Source organism: Cavia porcellus, unplaced genomic scaffold (assembly GCF_034190915.1).
Source record: "Cavia porcellus strain 051 isolate PalLab524CR breed Dunkin Hartley unplaced genomic scaffold, mCavPor4.1 scaffold_4, whole genome shotgun sequence".
Taxonomy (NCBI): Eukaryota; Metazoa; Chordata; class Mammalia; order Rodentia; family Caviidae; genus Cavia; species Cavia porcellus.
The window spans coordinates 105,577,170-105,592,990 of record NW_026947487.1 but is presented as its reverse complement, the minus strand read 5'-3'; the positions used below and the strand labels follow the sequence as shown (position 1 = coordinate 105,592,990).

At 50.9% G+C, this 15,821-nt stretch overlaps 1 protein-coding gene across 3 annotated transcripts in view; it reads right to left on the bottom strand.

Annotated features, from left to right (window-relative positions):
• The window catches only part of Vac14 (VAC14 component of PIKFYVE complex), a 102,031-nt gene that overhangs the window by 62,838 nt on the left and 23,372 nt on the right, over positions 1–15,821 (bottom strand). For all 3 annotated transcript variants that reach the window (XM_063247638.1, XM_063247636.1, XM_063247637.1), the window contains exons 10-12: positions 10,624–10,687; positions 3,373–3,517; positions 3,050–3,115 (exon numbers count right to left, since the gene is read on the bottom strand). In XM_063247638.1, the coding sequence (XP_063103708.1) occupies positions 3,050–3,115; positions 3,373–3,517; positions 10,624–10,687 (275 nt within the window). The remainder of the gene's footprint in view (positions 1–3,049; positions 3,116–3,372; positions 3,518–10,623; positions 10,688–15,821) is intronic.

Sequence of the window (15,821 nt, the reverse complement as noted above, 5' to 3'; positions counted from 1 at the left end):
CCCCACCCTGTGGATGCTCTGTGCCGAGCTCTTTGGCAGCTGGCAGCTGCCTGCCTCACAGGCAGCTCGTGAGTGGCATCTTCTGGGCAGGGGATGCAGCAGCGCCCCCCTCCCAGGGTCCAGCGGGAAGCACTGAGCATGTGTCCCGCATTCCATGCTGGGGAAATCAGGGTCACATTTTTTCTTAAACAACAAGTAACTGGATCTCTAGCTAATGGAATGATTTCTATTTCAGTGCCAAGAATATTAATTTGACACCTGCAAATTCTTTTGACAAAAGGGGGATAATGTCTATAAGGAGCGGATGATACTGAGGAAACAGCCACTTCGCCTGAATAACAGAAAAGCAGAGACAACAGAGGATGCCAGAAAGGTGTGGCCTACTGAGCTGTCACTGGGGAACAACAGAAGACGAGGCATGCCGGGGAGGCCACGTGCCAGTGGGACTGCGGAAGACAGCAGCGGGGGCAGAGTGAGGTTTCTGAGCTCTGCCTTCCCTGTGCCCAGCTCTTGCATCACTAAAGCTCGTGTGTGTGATGTCCCCTGAGGCCCGTGGCTCTCTGCCCCAGGGAAGAGCATGTGGGTTTAGAACAACTCTACCCGAGAGAAGGACCTTTGCAACAGAGGTGACAGGTTGAGTGTCCCAAATATACAAAGAGCTTCTACAAATCAATGAGACAACGGAACAAAGGGTTTGAGGGCTGAATACACATGTATCACCACACCAGACTGAGAACTCTGCTCAAGGACTTTGGATCATGGGGAAAAAAAAAGGCCAAAGACCTTTCTGGAGAAATCAGGAGGGGATGGGAATGGAAATGCAACTCAACTCCAGCGCCCCACCTCCTCAGCCAGCCCTGCACTGGCTCCCAGGCCTGGTAGTTCAACAATGAAGCAGACAGCTTTGGAGTCAAATGGGTCTGGCTTTGCATGTAGGTGCCCCCACCTCCTAGCTGTATGTAAATTACTTAACCTTCCTGGCCTTTGTTTTCTGAGCTGTGAAATGGAAATAACAGAAGTCTCCTACAAAATTGGTTTGATAGCTCTCTAGCTACTACAACAGAAGGAACTAACATGGTTTCTGAACTTCAGCGAGCTCTGATTTGAGATTAGAGTTGTGTTTGGAAATATCTGGAAAAAACTCAACAAAAAAAACCACTTCCTGGATATTCTACAAAGGAAGTTCCAGCAGCAGAGGACTGTCTTGTGCATGACTGTACTCCCAGTGCCAAGTACATAGTGCCTCATCAAGGTCAAAGAGACAGCGAAAGGGCCATCTGGAAATGGGACTCTGGTAAAGAACCAGGATGCAGCAGAAGCATGACTCACCAGTGGTTAGCAAGGTCCCCAAATCCCTCCTCTAGAGGGATGCGAAAGAGGGACTCTTCCCTCCTGTCACAGCACTCCCTCAATTGCCCCCAAAAGCAGCCTTAATCGTCTCCTCACGGGGCCCACAAGATGTGCCCCAAAGCCCTGACAACATTTGGCACTTCAGCAAATCGAGTTTTCCCAGCCGCAACCTGAAGACAGCAGTTTAATGGGCTGCATCTCCTGGCGCTCCCGCTAAATGCACACGTACACAAAAGGCAATTTCAAGCAAAGAAAGCTGGATGGGATTAAACAACTCAATTTAAAGGACTGAAGACTCAGCTGCTTCCAGCGAAGCCTGAGGAAGGCACCAATCAGCAGAGCTTTCCTCTTCTTTTCTGTTCTGAAAAGAGGGCCAGCTAAGCAGTGAGTCACGCCCAGCTCGCAGGCAGAACTGGGCCAAGCCCACCTGGGCCCAGCACGCAGGGGGCGGCGCAGGGGGAGCAAGGGGGAGTGGACAGGCAGGAGGGGCTGGCACTCATACACCATCTGTTCGGGAATTTTCTGGAACTGCAGCGAACCTCAGAGGACCTATAGCGGACACCTGCCTATATGCTTCTCTTTTCAGCCCACATTTAGTAAAGCAAATCCAGGCTGCAGGACAGGCTGGGTCCAAGCCCAGGGAAGACCTCATTCCTGTGAAACTGAGAGCAGTGACCTCTCCCGTGACCCTTGTCTACTCCTGTGGTCCTACTGGGCAGCATGGGTAGGCCTGTGGACACGGCTCTGCCACCTCCCGCAGTGCCTTAGTGCTGAGTGGGAAGGAGAGGGGTGCGTCAGGCTTGGAGCACCAGCATCTCAACCACCAGAATCAACATCTGGCCCGTGAGCTGCGGTGGCTGGAGGAAAGGCTGCCACCCTTGCAAATGGGAGAACTCAGTTGCAACACCTGTCCCCTGGCTGAGAGGCAGGGGAACCCCAAAAGAATTATTCTGCCCAGCTCTGGGACAGATGCTGCTGAGAACAGTGGGGAAATGGTGAGTGACTGCAGGAGACGCTCCCCTCAAGGACAGGAAGCCCTGGGGTGCCCTGTCTCCTACCCCAGGCCAGCATCTGCTTGCTGACTCTCTTGGGGTTACTTTTCCAACCCAGGTCAGCCACTTTCCTTCACACCAGTGGCTCTTGGTGATCCTAATGCAGCATGGTTTAAGGAGTCAATTTCAAACTGGAGGTCACAGTGGATTTTAACTGAAAAAAACAACAACTAGTACTAAACAAACACTCACCATGTGCGCAGCACAGCACTCGACATTATAAATGGGTCATTTGGTTCTCATAATGATACTGCTAGGTCCTGCTGCTCCCCTCCTGGGACGGAGAAGGAAACCTATATGCAGAGATGCAAGAGTCTGCCTCAAGCAGGGCAGCAGGACAGGACAGACCTTCCTCTCACTGAGCCTGAGCCCAAAACTGTGCTCCCCCAATCTCAACACTTTTGCAGGGTCTGCAGACCCCTGTCCTCACTGGCAGTCTATCCCAGGCGCTCTGGAGGAGCCTGCAGAAGTGTCCTGGCTCCCCAAACTCACAGCACTGGATACACTTTTATCTCTAGGGCAATTGTGTGATGTTAAGAGTACAGCGGGAACCAAACAAGCCATCCTCAGTGACGGGACCCCACAAGTCACCGAACAGGGAGCCGACAGCCAGTGCTCCATAGGACAGGATGCTGTTGGTGACCTACCTCATCAGATTCATCCGACAGGGTCTGAAGTAGGATGGGGAAGAGGCTGTCTGTGTGCCGGAACATCTGGAGAGCAGAGAAGGGGGCGCTGATGAGTGGTGAGACAGAGTTCCCTTTAGGAAAGCATCCTGGGGGGCTGCTTGGACCACGTCCCTCCCTGGAAGATACCATGGACCCCACAGCATCTGCTAATGCCTCTGCTTGCCAGGTTCCTCCAGAATGGGAATGACTTGAGGCCCTGCCATTGTGAGCAGGCCAACGTGGTTCTGGAAGAAGCTGCCTGGCATGGAGGGGTCTCCTCAGGGGCTGGGCCTGGGATTTACCTTGCGGGGAGTCTTGATGTAGAGGTGGTAAAGCCACTTCAGAACTGCAATTCGGGTCATCATCCCAATTGTCATGTCACTGAGATGGCAGTTTAGGACCTGCACGATCCCGTCGAGGTTCAGGGTCACTGGGGCCCTGTCAGTACTGTGGGCAAGAACAGGAGAGAGAGCCGGATGAAGCCCCATGATACCCACAGCGCCCCCTGGGCCTCAACTCAGAACCACATGCTCCTGCCCTGCTGCCCTGGGGTGCATGCTCAAGCAGACAACAGCAGATTCTCTGCAGATCCTGTCTCTCCCAGCCCAGTCTGGTAGCTCAATGGAGGCCTTGCTTCTCTCTCTCTGCTTCCTTCCACCCTCTGAAAAGGAGTTTGGAGCCTGTGGCTAGGTAGGAATTATGCTACCTCTGTGTCCAGCACCAGCCTGGCTTGCACAGTGCCTCAGAACTGACCAGCCAGATGTCTGGGCTAAAAGGCTGTTTGGAGTCTTTGGGGAATTAAGTGAGACCCTCCACTGGTGATAGACACCACCATGTCCAGACAGTACAGAGGAGCACTCTGCAACACCCAGGCCACTAAGGAATGCTTGTCACATGAGAACAGGATCTGTGGCTTTTTGCTGCGCATGCCCTTGGCAGGGCTAGTCTAGCAGAGAACCCTTATGCCTTCAAAGTGGAAATGCTTTCTGTTGAGTCAAAGAGGCCACAGAGCCTCTGCCTAGGAGAACGGGAGACTGTTGAGAATGTGTGGATGCCCCCAAGAGGCACAGGAAATGTCCCAGCTCCTGAGGGCTTGAGCTTTGCTGGTCTCTCAGAGAGAAGACATAGGAAGCAGCCAGAGGAGCTGGGTACTGACAGGACAGTGTCAGCTCTCTGCCCAAAGCCTGGCTCTCTGGCTGAGACTGGGTTTTGGGGGTGGGGACACGTGACACGATATCGATGGGGCAGGCTATGTTCCCTGAGGACAAGACCAGCTGGTTCTGTTGCCCGCCAGTATAAAATAGTCCTTGGTGGCACTTCCAGGCTGCTTAATTATTCATTTGGATCAGCAGCTCGATGGCTGTGCTGCCCTCACTCGCCTGCGGCCTCTCTGAAGCTCATGTGATGTGAATTCCTACAGGGCGCCACTCTGAGCTCTGGAACTGCTAGGCGGAACTGCTATTTAATATGGCTTGATGGCCCCCCGGTGTCTGCTTAGGGGAGAGTGTGGGCACGTCCATCCTCAAGGGGCCAGAAGATCTAGGCTTGTGTGACAGTGACAGAGCCCAGAGAGGAGCTGGGGGTGGATGGGGGAATTGTGATTTCCCCAGGAGTCACATGGCTGGAAAATCCTGGTGTCTTCTGAGGACATCAAAACAACTAAATGCTTTGGCAGCCTACGACACTGGAAAGCAAAGCGCAGACAGGTCCAGGCGGCCGACGTGGCCCCCACAAGCCTTTACCGGCTCTCAGGCTCGCTGTCCAACAAAAACACTGAGCAAGCCACGAATGAGATTCCACATTCTCCAGTTTTAAATTGAAAAGAAAGAAATAATTGAAGTTAATTTAAATATTTTAATTGACCCAATATATCCAAAATATCATTAGCATTTCAACACGTAATCAATATGATGGACATAAAGATTACTAATGAGATACTTTACATTCCTGTACCCTAACCTTCGAAATCCACTGTGCCTTTTCTGCTTACAGCAGGCTGCAGCTCAGGTGCTTGGAGCCGTGTGGCTGTCGCAGCAGTCCAAACCCCGACTTCCTCAGTGGTTCCTTATCAGCCATGGCTCTCACAATCTCCTAGAGACTCTTCCTTCTGCCTATGGCCAGCACTTCCTGTCTGATCTCCAGGTCTCTCTTTCCCGTCTTGGCCGCCCTCCTGCAGAGGTCTTCTGGTGTGCTCCCTTTGGCTGGCTCTTCTCTGGAGCAGCTCTGTCTCAGCCGAAGAGCAGACACCCACTGCAGCCCTGGGCCTTATGTGAACGACGCAGGCGGATGGTGAGGGGAGACCGCCCCACCCTGGCCTGTCTTTACTCTGTGCCCTGAGGTCTGCAGTGGGAGTCGCAGGGCTCTCAGGCTGCTGCATGGGCTCAGGATATCACGAGTAGCCTGCGCATGGCATATAACTGCCATAGCTCAGCTGATCCAGACCCTCAGAGGCCCTGCCCTACAGCTGCGGAAGGAAGGAAGGCTGCGCCAAGGCCAAGTCCCCAGCTTCGAGCCCAGGGGTGCATAAGCCTCGGAAAGGGGAGTAACTGCTCTGACAACATGACCACGACAGTTCTCAATGTGATCACGGCCAGCACCCTGCTGAGTGCTTTACCTGCCAACTTCACGTCATTACCTCAGCAGCCCCATGACCCACGCTGTGTTATTTGTATTTTGGAGATGAGAAGCACAGAGACATTAAGTGACCTGGCCATGGTTACACAGCCAAGAAGCAGTGGTGCCTGCAATCTGAATCTGAGCAGTGTGACTCTGATGTGGTCACACCCACCCCACGGCACTGCCTTCTAGCAGCGGGATGGGCTCAGCATGGTCCATGGTGGCATCGCCTCCATCTCCTGGCACAGTCAGCAGAACTGGCAGCCGCAGGTATCAGTGGAAGGCTGTTTCTGCACACTTGCTAGTGTACCTTCCTTCCTTCCTTGGTACTGGAGGCTGAACCCATGGACTCTACACCGAGCCTCATCCCTAGCCCTTTTGACTTTGAAATGGGTTTCACCAAGTTGCTAAGGTGCCTGGGCTGGGCTCAAACTTGTGATCCCCCTGCCTTGGTCTCCCAGAGTGCTAGGATTACAGGTGTGCACCACTATCCCAGGAGACACATACCTTGTCAGAGATATGTATATGGAGAAAGAGGCCACCTGGCCAGGCCTGACGGTGACCTGTCGAGGACACTGCCACATCCCGTGACAACAGGCTGGCTGCTCCTTCTGAAGACTGAGCCCTTACTCTAATTCACATGAGTCCTGAATGCTTCTGGGCAGCCCTAGAGGGATCTCCTTCAGAGGCCTTATCACAGCCCTAAGAAGGGACGGATTTCATGGCCAGTGTGTGAACTGGCAGCACCATGTGCGATGACATTCTCCAACTTCCCCTGCAGCAAATGCTGATGAGAGCAAACCTCCCCAGATACCAGTGTCCTCCAACTGCTGGTGAGGCAGGTGCCAGCTTCAGCCACCAAGAACCTGGTAAGTAAGAGGGATCTCATGGTTCGTGTAACCTGATCCTCCCACACAGCTGAACAAACCAAGGTCCGGAGACAGTGCGGCTGTCCTAAGCCTCGGGCCAAGTGCCGAAAGCACGTTCCTTCCCTTGGCTGGAGGTGGCCTCCCTGTGTCTCTCTTCCTCCAGTTGGCAGAAGATGAAGGTCACGGGAGCAGGTGCATACTGGGCACCGCGGAGACCGACCTCAGTGCCTGCAAAAAGGTTGGATCCAAGCTGCACCGGATCCCAGCTGCTCTGCTGGGTGGGGCTGGCTGCTGAGCCCTGTGCACGCTCGGGAGGAGCTGAAGCACCTGGCACAGTGAGCTCAGGTCCCCTCTGCTGGGCTGAAGCGGCTGAGATGTGGCACCTTCTGCCCTGGGTGATTTTACTCAACAAGAATAGAAGGGAGCTCGCGCAGTTTATAATACATTTACACACTGGTTCCAAAAAGTCTAGACGGGTCACTCCTGGGGGCTTCTGAGTTATTTCAAGGTGTCTGCAAAACCCCATTTTCACAGAGTATTTTCTCATAAAGCATCTCGTAACGAATGTCTTACACATATATAAGAAGTATACTTTCCAAGTGCATGGCGCTGCCACAGCTATTAAAATACAGACCTACTGAATAATGCTTCTGATACTACCCATAAATAATAATACATTCCAGGGGTGCTCGTTGGGAGACAACACTTTATTTCAGTAATATCTAACTTTTTATGGTACTCATATTCCATCTCTAATCAAGCGAGAAGGTAAATCTAAAAATAGAGTAGTTTCTGAATTCCGAGTTGCCTTTTTTATACTTTTTTTTTAAATCAGCAGTTGCTAAGGGCTGGGCGGCAGTGATTTCTAGTTTTCTCCTTTTAGAGCAGCCAGTTATCACCAGAACTGTACCAGAGGCCACCCAGGACACCACACAAACCTAGGTGCCAGAGGGAAGGGTGTTCACATGGCAACGCCTGTCAAATGAGGTAGGGAGGCTAACACGACACTTCTAGAAGTCTCCAAATGTGACTGAGTTAAATGCAGGGAATCTGGAGCCAGATACCTCCAGCTTGAGTTCCAACTTGGTCACTAACTGCTGAGTGGCTCTGAGCAGTAAGTTAGCCTCTCTGGTCTGTCTCCTCGTTTGTACAGTGGGGATGATAAGGAGGTTCTCGTGTCATCGGTGTGACTCTAAACTGTGTAAAGTGCTTCCTGCATGCCAGGTACTGTACCATGCTCTTCACACATTTCAACTCATCTACACTCTGTAGCCTGATGAGGGCCGGGCCCATTACACCCAGTTTACAGGCATGGCAGCGAGGAGATGACTCACCCTGGGCTCCCCAGCAGGCCCAGGAAAGGAAGGGCCTAGTGTGCACAGGCAGAGGGGGCGAGTCCTCTGCCCACCCCGCCTCTCACACTTCATCAGAGCTACTTCTGCTGTCCACACAGACTGACCCCGTTGTCCCTTGCTTGCCAGTGGCTCACTCGATGGCTAAGCCTGGGCCTGGTGCTTTCTTTCCCTGCACTCCCAGAAAGCAGGCAGAGGCACGAGAGGGAGCTGATGTCCTGTCAGGGATTTCTCCTGTGGTGTAGTTCAAGCGCGGAATCTTTTTGAAGGGTCTGAAGCTTCTACCACTCTCTCCCATGGCCAATGACCATTAAGAGGCTCAGGACTATCTCCATCTCTGGCAATTACTGCTAAGCAATAATGTCTTCTGAGCCAGGCACGGTGGCACACACCCTGGAGGCTGAGTGGGAGGGTTGCTGTGAGTTCGAGGCTAGCCTCGGCTACACAAAGAGTTCAAGGGCAGTTTGGACTATATAGCAAGACCCTGTCTTAAAAAAAATGAGAATGTTTCTGCTCTACATTAGTCTCCCTACAGCTGCTGTCCCGGGAACACTGCAGGTGGGCTGTTTCCCCTGGATGATGCCCTCCTGTCCAAGCCCAGTCTCCCTTCAGCAGCACTAGAGGAGGTAGGCGGTAGCCAAGGCTGCCTGGCTGTCGGGCTGTTCTCTTTGGCATGGTCAGGGACTCAGGTCATCTGAGAGATGATCTGTTCCTTTTTTTTTTTTTTCTTTTTCCTCTTTTTAATATTAGATGGGGCCAATTCAGCACTGGCTCCTGAATGACAGGCAGAAATTCAAACTTGGTTCCAGCTGGCAGGTTCCCTGCCTGAAGACAGGAACCAAGGCCTCTAGGTGGCCTTTTCCAGTAGTGCAGGCTCAGCCCATTGGTCACATCCTGTCCCTGTCTCCATCACCTGCTATGTCCCATTACTGTACCTTTTAATTGTGACAATTCCCACAGCCCTGATTACAGTGACAAATCTACCACAGGCTTTTGGCTACCAGAAGGAGGTGCTAAATCTGAGATCTGGTTTGTTGCTCTCACTTGTAATGTTGAGTCGTGTGGCCTCCAGGACTAAAGCCAAACCCTCTGGGTCTCCTGTATCTCTGCCTATACCTCCTCAGCTCCAGAATCCAGCGCCCATGCCTGTCTCCTCTTTCCTGGGATGCCCAGAGCCACTGAGCTGGACTGCCCCAATCCTACTAGTTCTTCCTTCTCACTCAGCTAGGAAAGGGTACCAGGACATCCTGCACTTGGCTCAGGCTGAACATCTAGAGGCCACTCCTCCCTCATTTTTCTCCTGTCTATTCCATCCCATCCACCAGAAAATCTTGATAACTGTGGCTTTGAAATAGGTCTTTCCACGCTGCCACCACCTCAGCCTGAGCCATGTCCTTTCTCGTTGGCATGGCGGTGGCAGTGCCTGTGCCCACTTCAGCCACCGTAGGGCCACTGTCCTGCTCTCCTGCCCCTTCTCATTATTAAAATAGTGGTAAGAGCACTGCTGCTGATCTTAAGGTCCACATATGGGCTAGGCTTTGAGAGCACATGCTGGGCTTCATCACATGCCACTGTTCTCAGCCTCTGTGTCAATGCCTGAGCTCGGGCACCACAGTGTGCCCTCCACCCCTGGTGTCTAGCAATTCCTTTGCAGACATCCCTCCAAAGAATCACCCCCTTCTCTCCAGAGAACCTCAAGGTCAGGGGCACATTCAGAGGCTGTCTCTTTATCTGAAACTTGCAGGGCTGGGTACATACAGATGCTCTGGAAATGCAAGACCACTAAGCAAAAGAGAATGAAAGACCACTAACTTCTTGACCTCCTACCTGCTAGAGGAGCAGTCTGGGCAAATTTCTACTCGGAACACGTGTACTCTGAAACATGCTGGGCATCTTAGGGATAGAAATAAATTCAAAATGATATAAAAGGGGGGCTGGGGATTTAGCTCAGCAGCATAGGTGCCTGCCTTGCAAGCGTGCGGTCGTGAGTTTGATCTCTGGTACAAAAAAAAAAAAGATATAAAAGGAAATCCCCTATGGACCTGGGGAGAAGAGCCTCCTAGGATTGGGTACACATTTTTTCTAACTGACTGGTTCCCCCCAGACTTTTCTTCAATGCCAAATATAAGGAAGAAACACGGTAGAAGCAGCACCATCTAGTGCAGCCACACAGATGCCAGGGCCACAACAGTGATGGCAGGAAGGTCCAGGGGACTACGACCTGGACAGGACTGTGAGTTCCCGCCCTGGGGGAGCCTGTCATCTGGTAGGAAGCTTGGAGGGAGAGGAATGGGCTTGCTGGTTCTGCTTGGCTTGCAATGCCCCCTGGTGGAATGCTGTGCTATAGCAGCTGCCCTGGGAGCAGCCTCAGACTCAATGATGGACGTGCTCAGACTGTCCTCCAACACCCTGCCTCCCGTCAGCTACATATTATCCAGACAAGCCAAAGGTGTCAGCCAAAGGCATATGCAACAGTCCTATTGTCATCACTGTGAGTACGCTGGGCCTTTCAAGCCTGCATTTATTGCTAAATAGCTTCTAATCTGGGGTGGGTCTGCTCAGTGTCCTTCGGTTTCTTTCCCCAAGCACCCTCTATGTGTACAAGGGTGGCCCCCAAACAGTGGTCCTGGAAAGCTGCCTTGACTCTGTGCAGCAGTCTCCTTTACCCGGGGAAGACTGCTTTGCACTAAAACCTCTGGCTGGAAAAATCACTTACCTGACTGGAGTGAAGACACTGATGCCGCTACTGAAGCTCGAGTCACAAGAGCCATCAGGGCCTCCTGGAAGAGGAACAGGAACAGGTGACATGAAAGGTTGGTTGCTCTTTTGAATAAACAAGATCCTAGTTATAAAACCCTCGACCCTCCGCTCCAACTCCCAACACCTTGATTCAGCCTCTTGAAAAGCAACAGGGCTCTGGAGCCCCGAGGACCCAATGCCTGCACACTCTTCCCCAAAACTTTCCGAATGGTACAGCTTGTAAGGTTCTAGGCATGGGGGCCTCGAAGGAGGGGATCACTGTGCTGAGCATGGCTGAGAAATTTCACAAGGGTTTATTGGTTGAAAGGCAATGGATGTTAAATGACTTTTGGATACTTAAGGTCCTCACTCATCAGGGAGTGGAATCAATTCCCAGTTCCCAAAGAATGATGCCACTTCATACCACTAAGGTGGCTAAAACAAAACAAAAACAAAACAACAAGTGTTGGCGTGTATGTGGAGAAACAGAACCCTTTTATACTGCTGGCAAGAGTACAGAATATTTGGGAATTGGTCTAGTAGTTCCTCAAAAGGCTAAACGCAAAGGCATCCATAGGACCAGCGATTCCACTCCTAGATATACACTAAAGAAAAATGAAAGCATATCCACAAGAAGCCTGAAGCATTATCTATAGTTGTCAAAATGTGGAACGACTCAAATGTCTACCAGCTAATGAATAGTAAATGAAGTATTCAGAACTAAAAAAGGAATGAAGCATTCACACATGCCAAAGCAGGAACTTTGAAAACTCCATATAAAGTGAAAGAAGCCCATCACAAAAGACAATATATGATTCTATTTCTAGGCAAGGTCCTGAACAGACAAATGTGTAGAGAGAGGGAGTGGATTAGAGGTTGCTCAATGTGGGGAGGGGATTCTTTTTAGGACACTGAAAATGTTCTAAAGTTGACTGCAATGATTATATAGTTTTATGGATACACAGATGTCGATGAACTGTACAATCTAAATTGGGGGGAATTGTATGGCATGTGAATTATCTCAACAAAAGGATAAAAAAGTGACTCGGGGAAAGGACTGTCACCTGTGCTCTGTCCAAGTCTTTCTCCATGTGGCCAACTCAAAACCTGTCACTAATATTTAACTTACTGCTCCTAGACAGAACAGGATCTATCTGGCATCCACAATGTATTCTTCCCACTTAAGGAATAACCTTAAAATTCCAACCTTTTTCTTTTGGCATCTTTATCTTTATTCTGTGAGTTATAAATGAGAAGTGTGATTATTTATATTGTTACTCAAATAATATTGGCCTTGGCCCCCTCAAAGCTTTAAATTATACAGGTAAAACATATCCTAAAAACCCCAAACAAATCAAGTTTTCAGATAGCGCCATTCCAGGAGTGAACCAGGGTCCTCCTTCCTCTATAGCCATGAGCCCTTTACTTCTGTATTAAATAGAAGAAGTCCACACTGCCACACTGCTTCTAGTCCCAGAGGCAGTGGGGTGCAGGTGGAAGGGATGAAACACTAGGACAAGGGGCTGCGTCTGAGCAGGCGCTGGTCCCCGCAGCCCGGTGTCCCTCTGGTAGGCCAGGGCCCAGGACAGCAGGACGTGCCAGGGATCCAGGCTTTCAGAGGTCACCCTCTGGATTCACAGAAACCCACATATTTACAGATGCCATCACAGGGTGCCAGGAAAGTGGCTGCAATCATTCAGCCCCTGCACTGTCAGTCCTGGTCTCTCCTGTGCTTCCCTCTGCGCAGGGCTCCCAGGGGATTGGGGCTGCCGAGGGCAGGGATCAGACGCACTGCATTTTCTTGGATCCTGCCAAGCTGCCCTCTGGGAAGATTCTACCAATTTACACGCACTTCCAAATGGAAGAGCAGTCATCCCTAGGCCTCACACAGGGATGTTAGTAATCTCTCAAAGGTTTGCCAACTTGATGAGTAAAAAGGAAACTGTGCTTTACTTTCAATGCTCTGCTTCCCGGCTCCATGAACATTTTGTGAGGTCCTTCTGTATTAATTTCTTCCTCGAACACTGGAGATGACACAGCATCTGTGAGTAGGGACTCTCCAGCCCCGCGGTCCGGCTTTGGGCCCTGCCTCCCCTACCAGTTAGCTGTGCGACCTAGGCCAAGTCATTTCACTGCCTTCCATTCTACACCTGCATGACGGGGTAATGACAGTGCCTGCACCATGGCCATGTTATGGCAGTAGGTGACCTGACGCTCGTGAGGCGTTTAATGTGACTCCTGGCACATCCTAAAACACACATCTGTCACGTAGTCATGGACTTTCACCTCCTCTCCTTGGGTTTTCTCCAATTGATTTAAAGGACGTTGGATGTTATCTCTGAAAGTTTTTTTTTGTTGTTATAATGGGCTTTCATTTTAATACAATATATTGGTTTTTTTGCTTTATAACTTTTGCTTGTGGGTCTTGGTTAAGAACTTCTTACCAAGTATTCCTGCTGAGAAATTCTGAACTTGAGCCTGTTTGAATAGCACTATTCACAGGGAAAACGGGACAGACAACTTTGGGACAAATGCTTCTGTTTCTTAAGAAATGAATTTCAAGGAAGGAAAGACTAAAAGTAGAAGGCAATCTGAGGACATACCAATCTACTGCAGAGTGCACAGCCTGCTCCTAACTCAAACGAAGGAAAGACATCTTGAGTCCACAGGGAAGTACAGACCCTGGATGGATATCTGGTAATCTTCAGGATTTAATTTTTATTCCTTCCTAAGGTATAATGACAGCATTATGACAATGCATTATTATTCTCAGGCAGGGTCTCATGATGTAGGCCAAGGACAGCCTTGAACTTACAGCAATCTTCCTGTCTCAGCCTCTTGAGTGCTAGGATGACAGGTACGTGCCATATCGCTCAGCTTATAATTTTTATGAAAGGAACTTTTATCTTGGAGAATCACAGATTTTTATAGATGAACTAGTATGGTCTAGAACTGTGCTTCAAATTAATCTAAGCTGAGAGGGACTTGGACACCTCAGATTGTCACCTTCCCTTGCTATGTGCTGGGCATCTTCCTAGGTGTTTCACGAATTCCTTTAGGTCTCACCATCACTGATAGCAAGGGACACAGGGACACGGAGGGGTTAAGTGACTGGCCTGAAGTCACACAGCTGGTGAGTGCTGAACCAGAGGCAACAGATCCAAAATCTACACTCAAATCACACGAATCACCTTGCCTGTGACAGCGGACTGGGGGGACATGTGCCTAGGAGAGCTGTGGCCTTTAGAAACTGGAAAGGGTAGGGAAATGGGTCCTTTCTGAGGGGACCCAAAGGGAATGCAGCCCTGCCGACCCGTATCAGACTGCAGATCTACAAGAAAACCAGCAGGCTTGAGGGACTGTCACAGCAGCCACAGGAAATGAGTACACTTGCTCTGATTAAAAAGAAAAAGGAAAAATCTGAGCCAGGAGCAGCAGTGTGCACCTGCAATCACAGCTCCTGGGAAGGCTGAGGTGGAACGGTGGCCTGAGCCCAGGGTTCAAGGGCAAACCGTGGTTCAGTGAGAACCTGTCTCCAAAAAAAAAAAAAAAAAAAAAAAAAAAAAGGAAAGAAAAATGTCTCTTGCCTGCACTCCCCTATGAGCAAGCTCTCACCCCATTTCTCTGCTTCTCTTCTTCCCTCCACTCAGAATGCTCTTGTCACGTTATCTCACTGGCTACAGAAGCTGCCTACGGTCACTGGTCACTGATGCCACCACACTGCCAAGTCCAGCACCCTTGGTCCCCGCCCTCCTCACCTGTCAGCAGCCACCAACACAGTGCTACTCCCCTGCCTGGAAAATCTCCGGGTGACTCCCTTCTATGCCTTCGGCTGCTTTTACCCTTCTCTTTAGCTGGCTCTTTGCTCCCATTCCACACCTCACGTGTCCCCAGCCTAGTCCTGGGCCCTCAGCCCCCTGATACACCCGCTCCCTCTGATTCTCACCCAGTCTTACTGCACCAGGGCGCTGAACCCCAGCCTGCTCGCCCCAAGGCACCATTTGTATGTCTATGAGGCATCAGAAACCCAGCACCTTCTAACTCCAAACTGTCTCCCGCAAACCTGCTCCTTGCTTGTTCCTCCCCACCTCAGTAAACGGTCACCTCACCTTCCAGTCACCCCACTGGCAAACCCAGCAAGAGGCCACTTCCCCTAAACCGTCATCTCTCCCGAGTAAAGCGGACTCTCTACAGCATAGGTAGCCGGAGCGAGTCTGTGAAAACAAAGTCTGCCCATGAGTTCCTCTTCTCAAAGCCCGCAGCAGCTGCTGCATCGCCAGCAGACAGCTAGAGTCCATTCAGGGCTGTACAAGCCCACCTCATGAGACCGGCCCATTCACCTCTCCAGGGCTCCTGCCATTCTGAGGAGGACACTGATCTCTTGGCTTTCCCAAAGTACTGCTCCCCACCTCCACCCTGGGGTGCTGCAAGGGTGCCACCCTCTCTTGGAATATTTACTGTCTATGGAACCCCTGCCCTCCTCTGGTCTTTGCTCAAGAGTAACCCTGTCAGTGAGAGGTCCTCTGAAGATTCCTCTCCTGAATACCTTAGCCGCACTCATCATGCCCCTGGAGCTTGAACCCAGGGCCTTTGCACTGAGCTATATCCCCAACCTCTTTTATTTCAAGACCGAGTTTTGCTAAGTCATCACTGTGCTCAGGCTGGGCTTGAACTTGCAATCCTCCTGCCTCTGCCTCCCAGAATGCTGGAATTATAGGTGTGTGCCACCACACCTGGTTTAGCCTTCTCTTTACTTGGGCTTTCCAACAGCATTTATCAGCTAAGAGCTTTCAGAGAAGAAAAACCTTACCGACACCCTAATTACCTCCTAAAATAGATTTTCTTAAATGTTTAAGGCTCTTGACATATGCTGTGAAATGTATGTGCCAGGCTGTTTAACTTGTTTTTTGTGTGCCTTGCCCAGTAGCAACCCTAACCCCCAGACAGTAGCAAAGTCAGTCTGTCTGTCAGCTGTATCTGCCCATCTCCAGCCCCACAGCTTCCCGTGTGCGCCCCCACGCCCCGGCATAGGGCTCCTCCACCTGATAGTCTTCCTTGGAACCCTGCTTATCCCTGGGGACCCCTTCTGGCTGGTGGGGATGGAACTGGCTTCAGTGAGCTGGAAAGCACTCGGCAGCAGTATCAAGAGACTTAAAAGTTTAAGACTTTATCCAC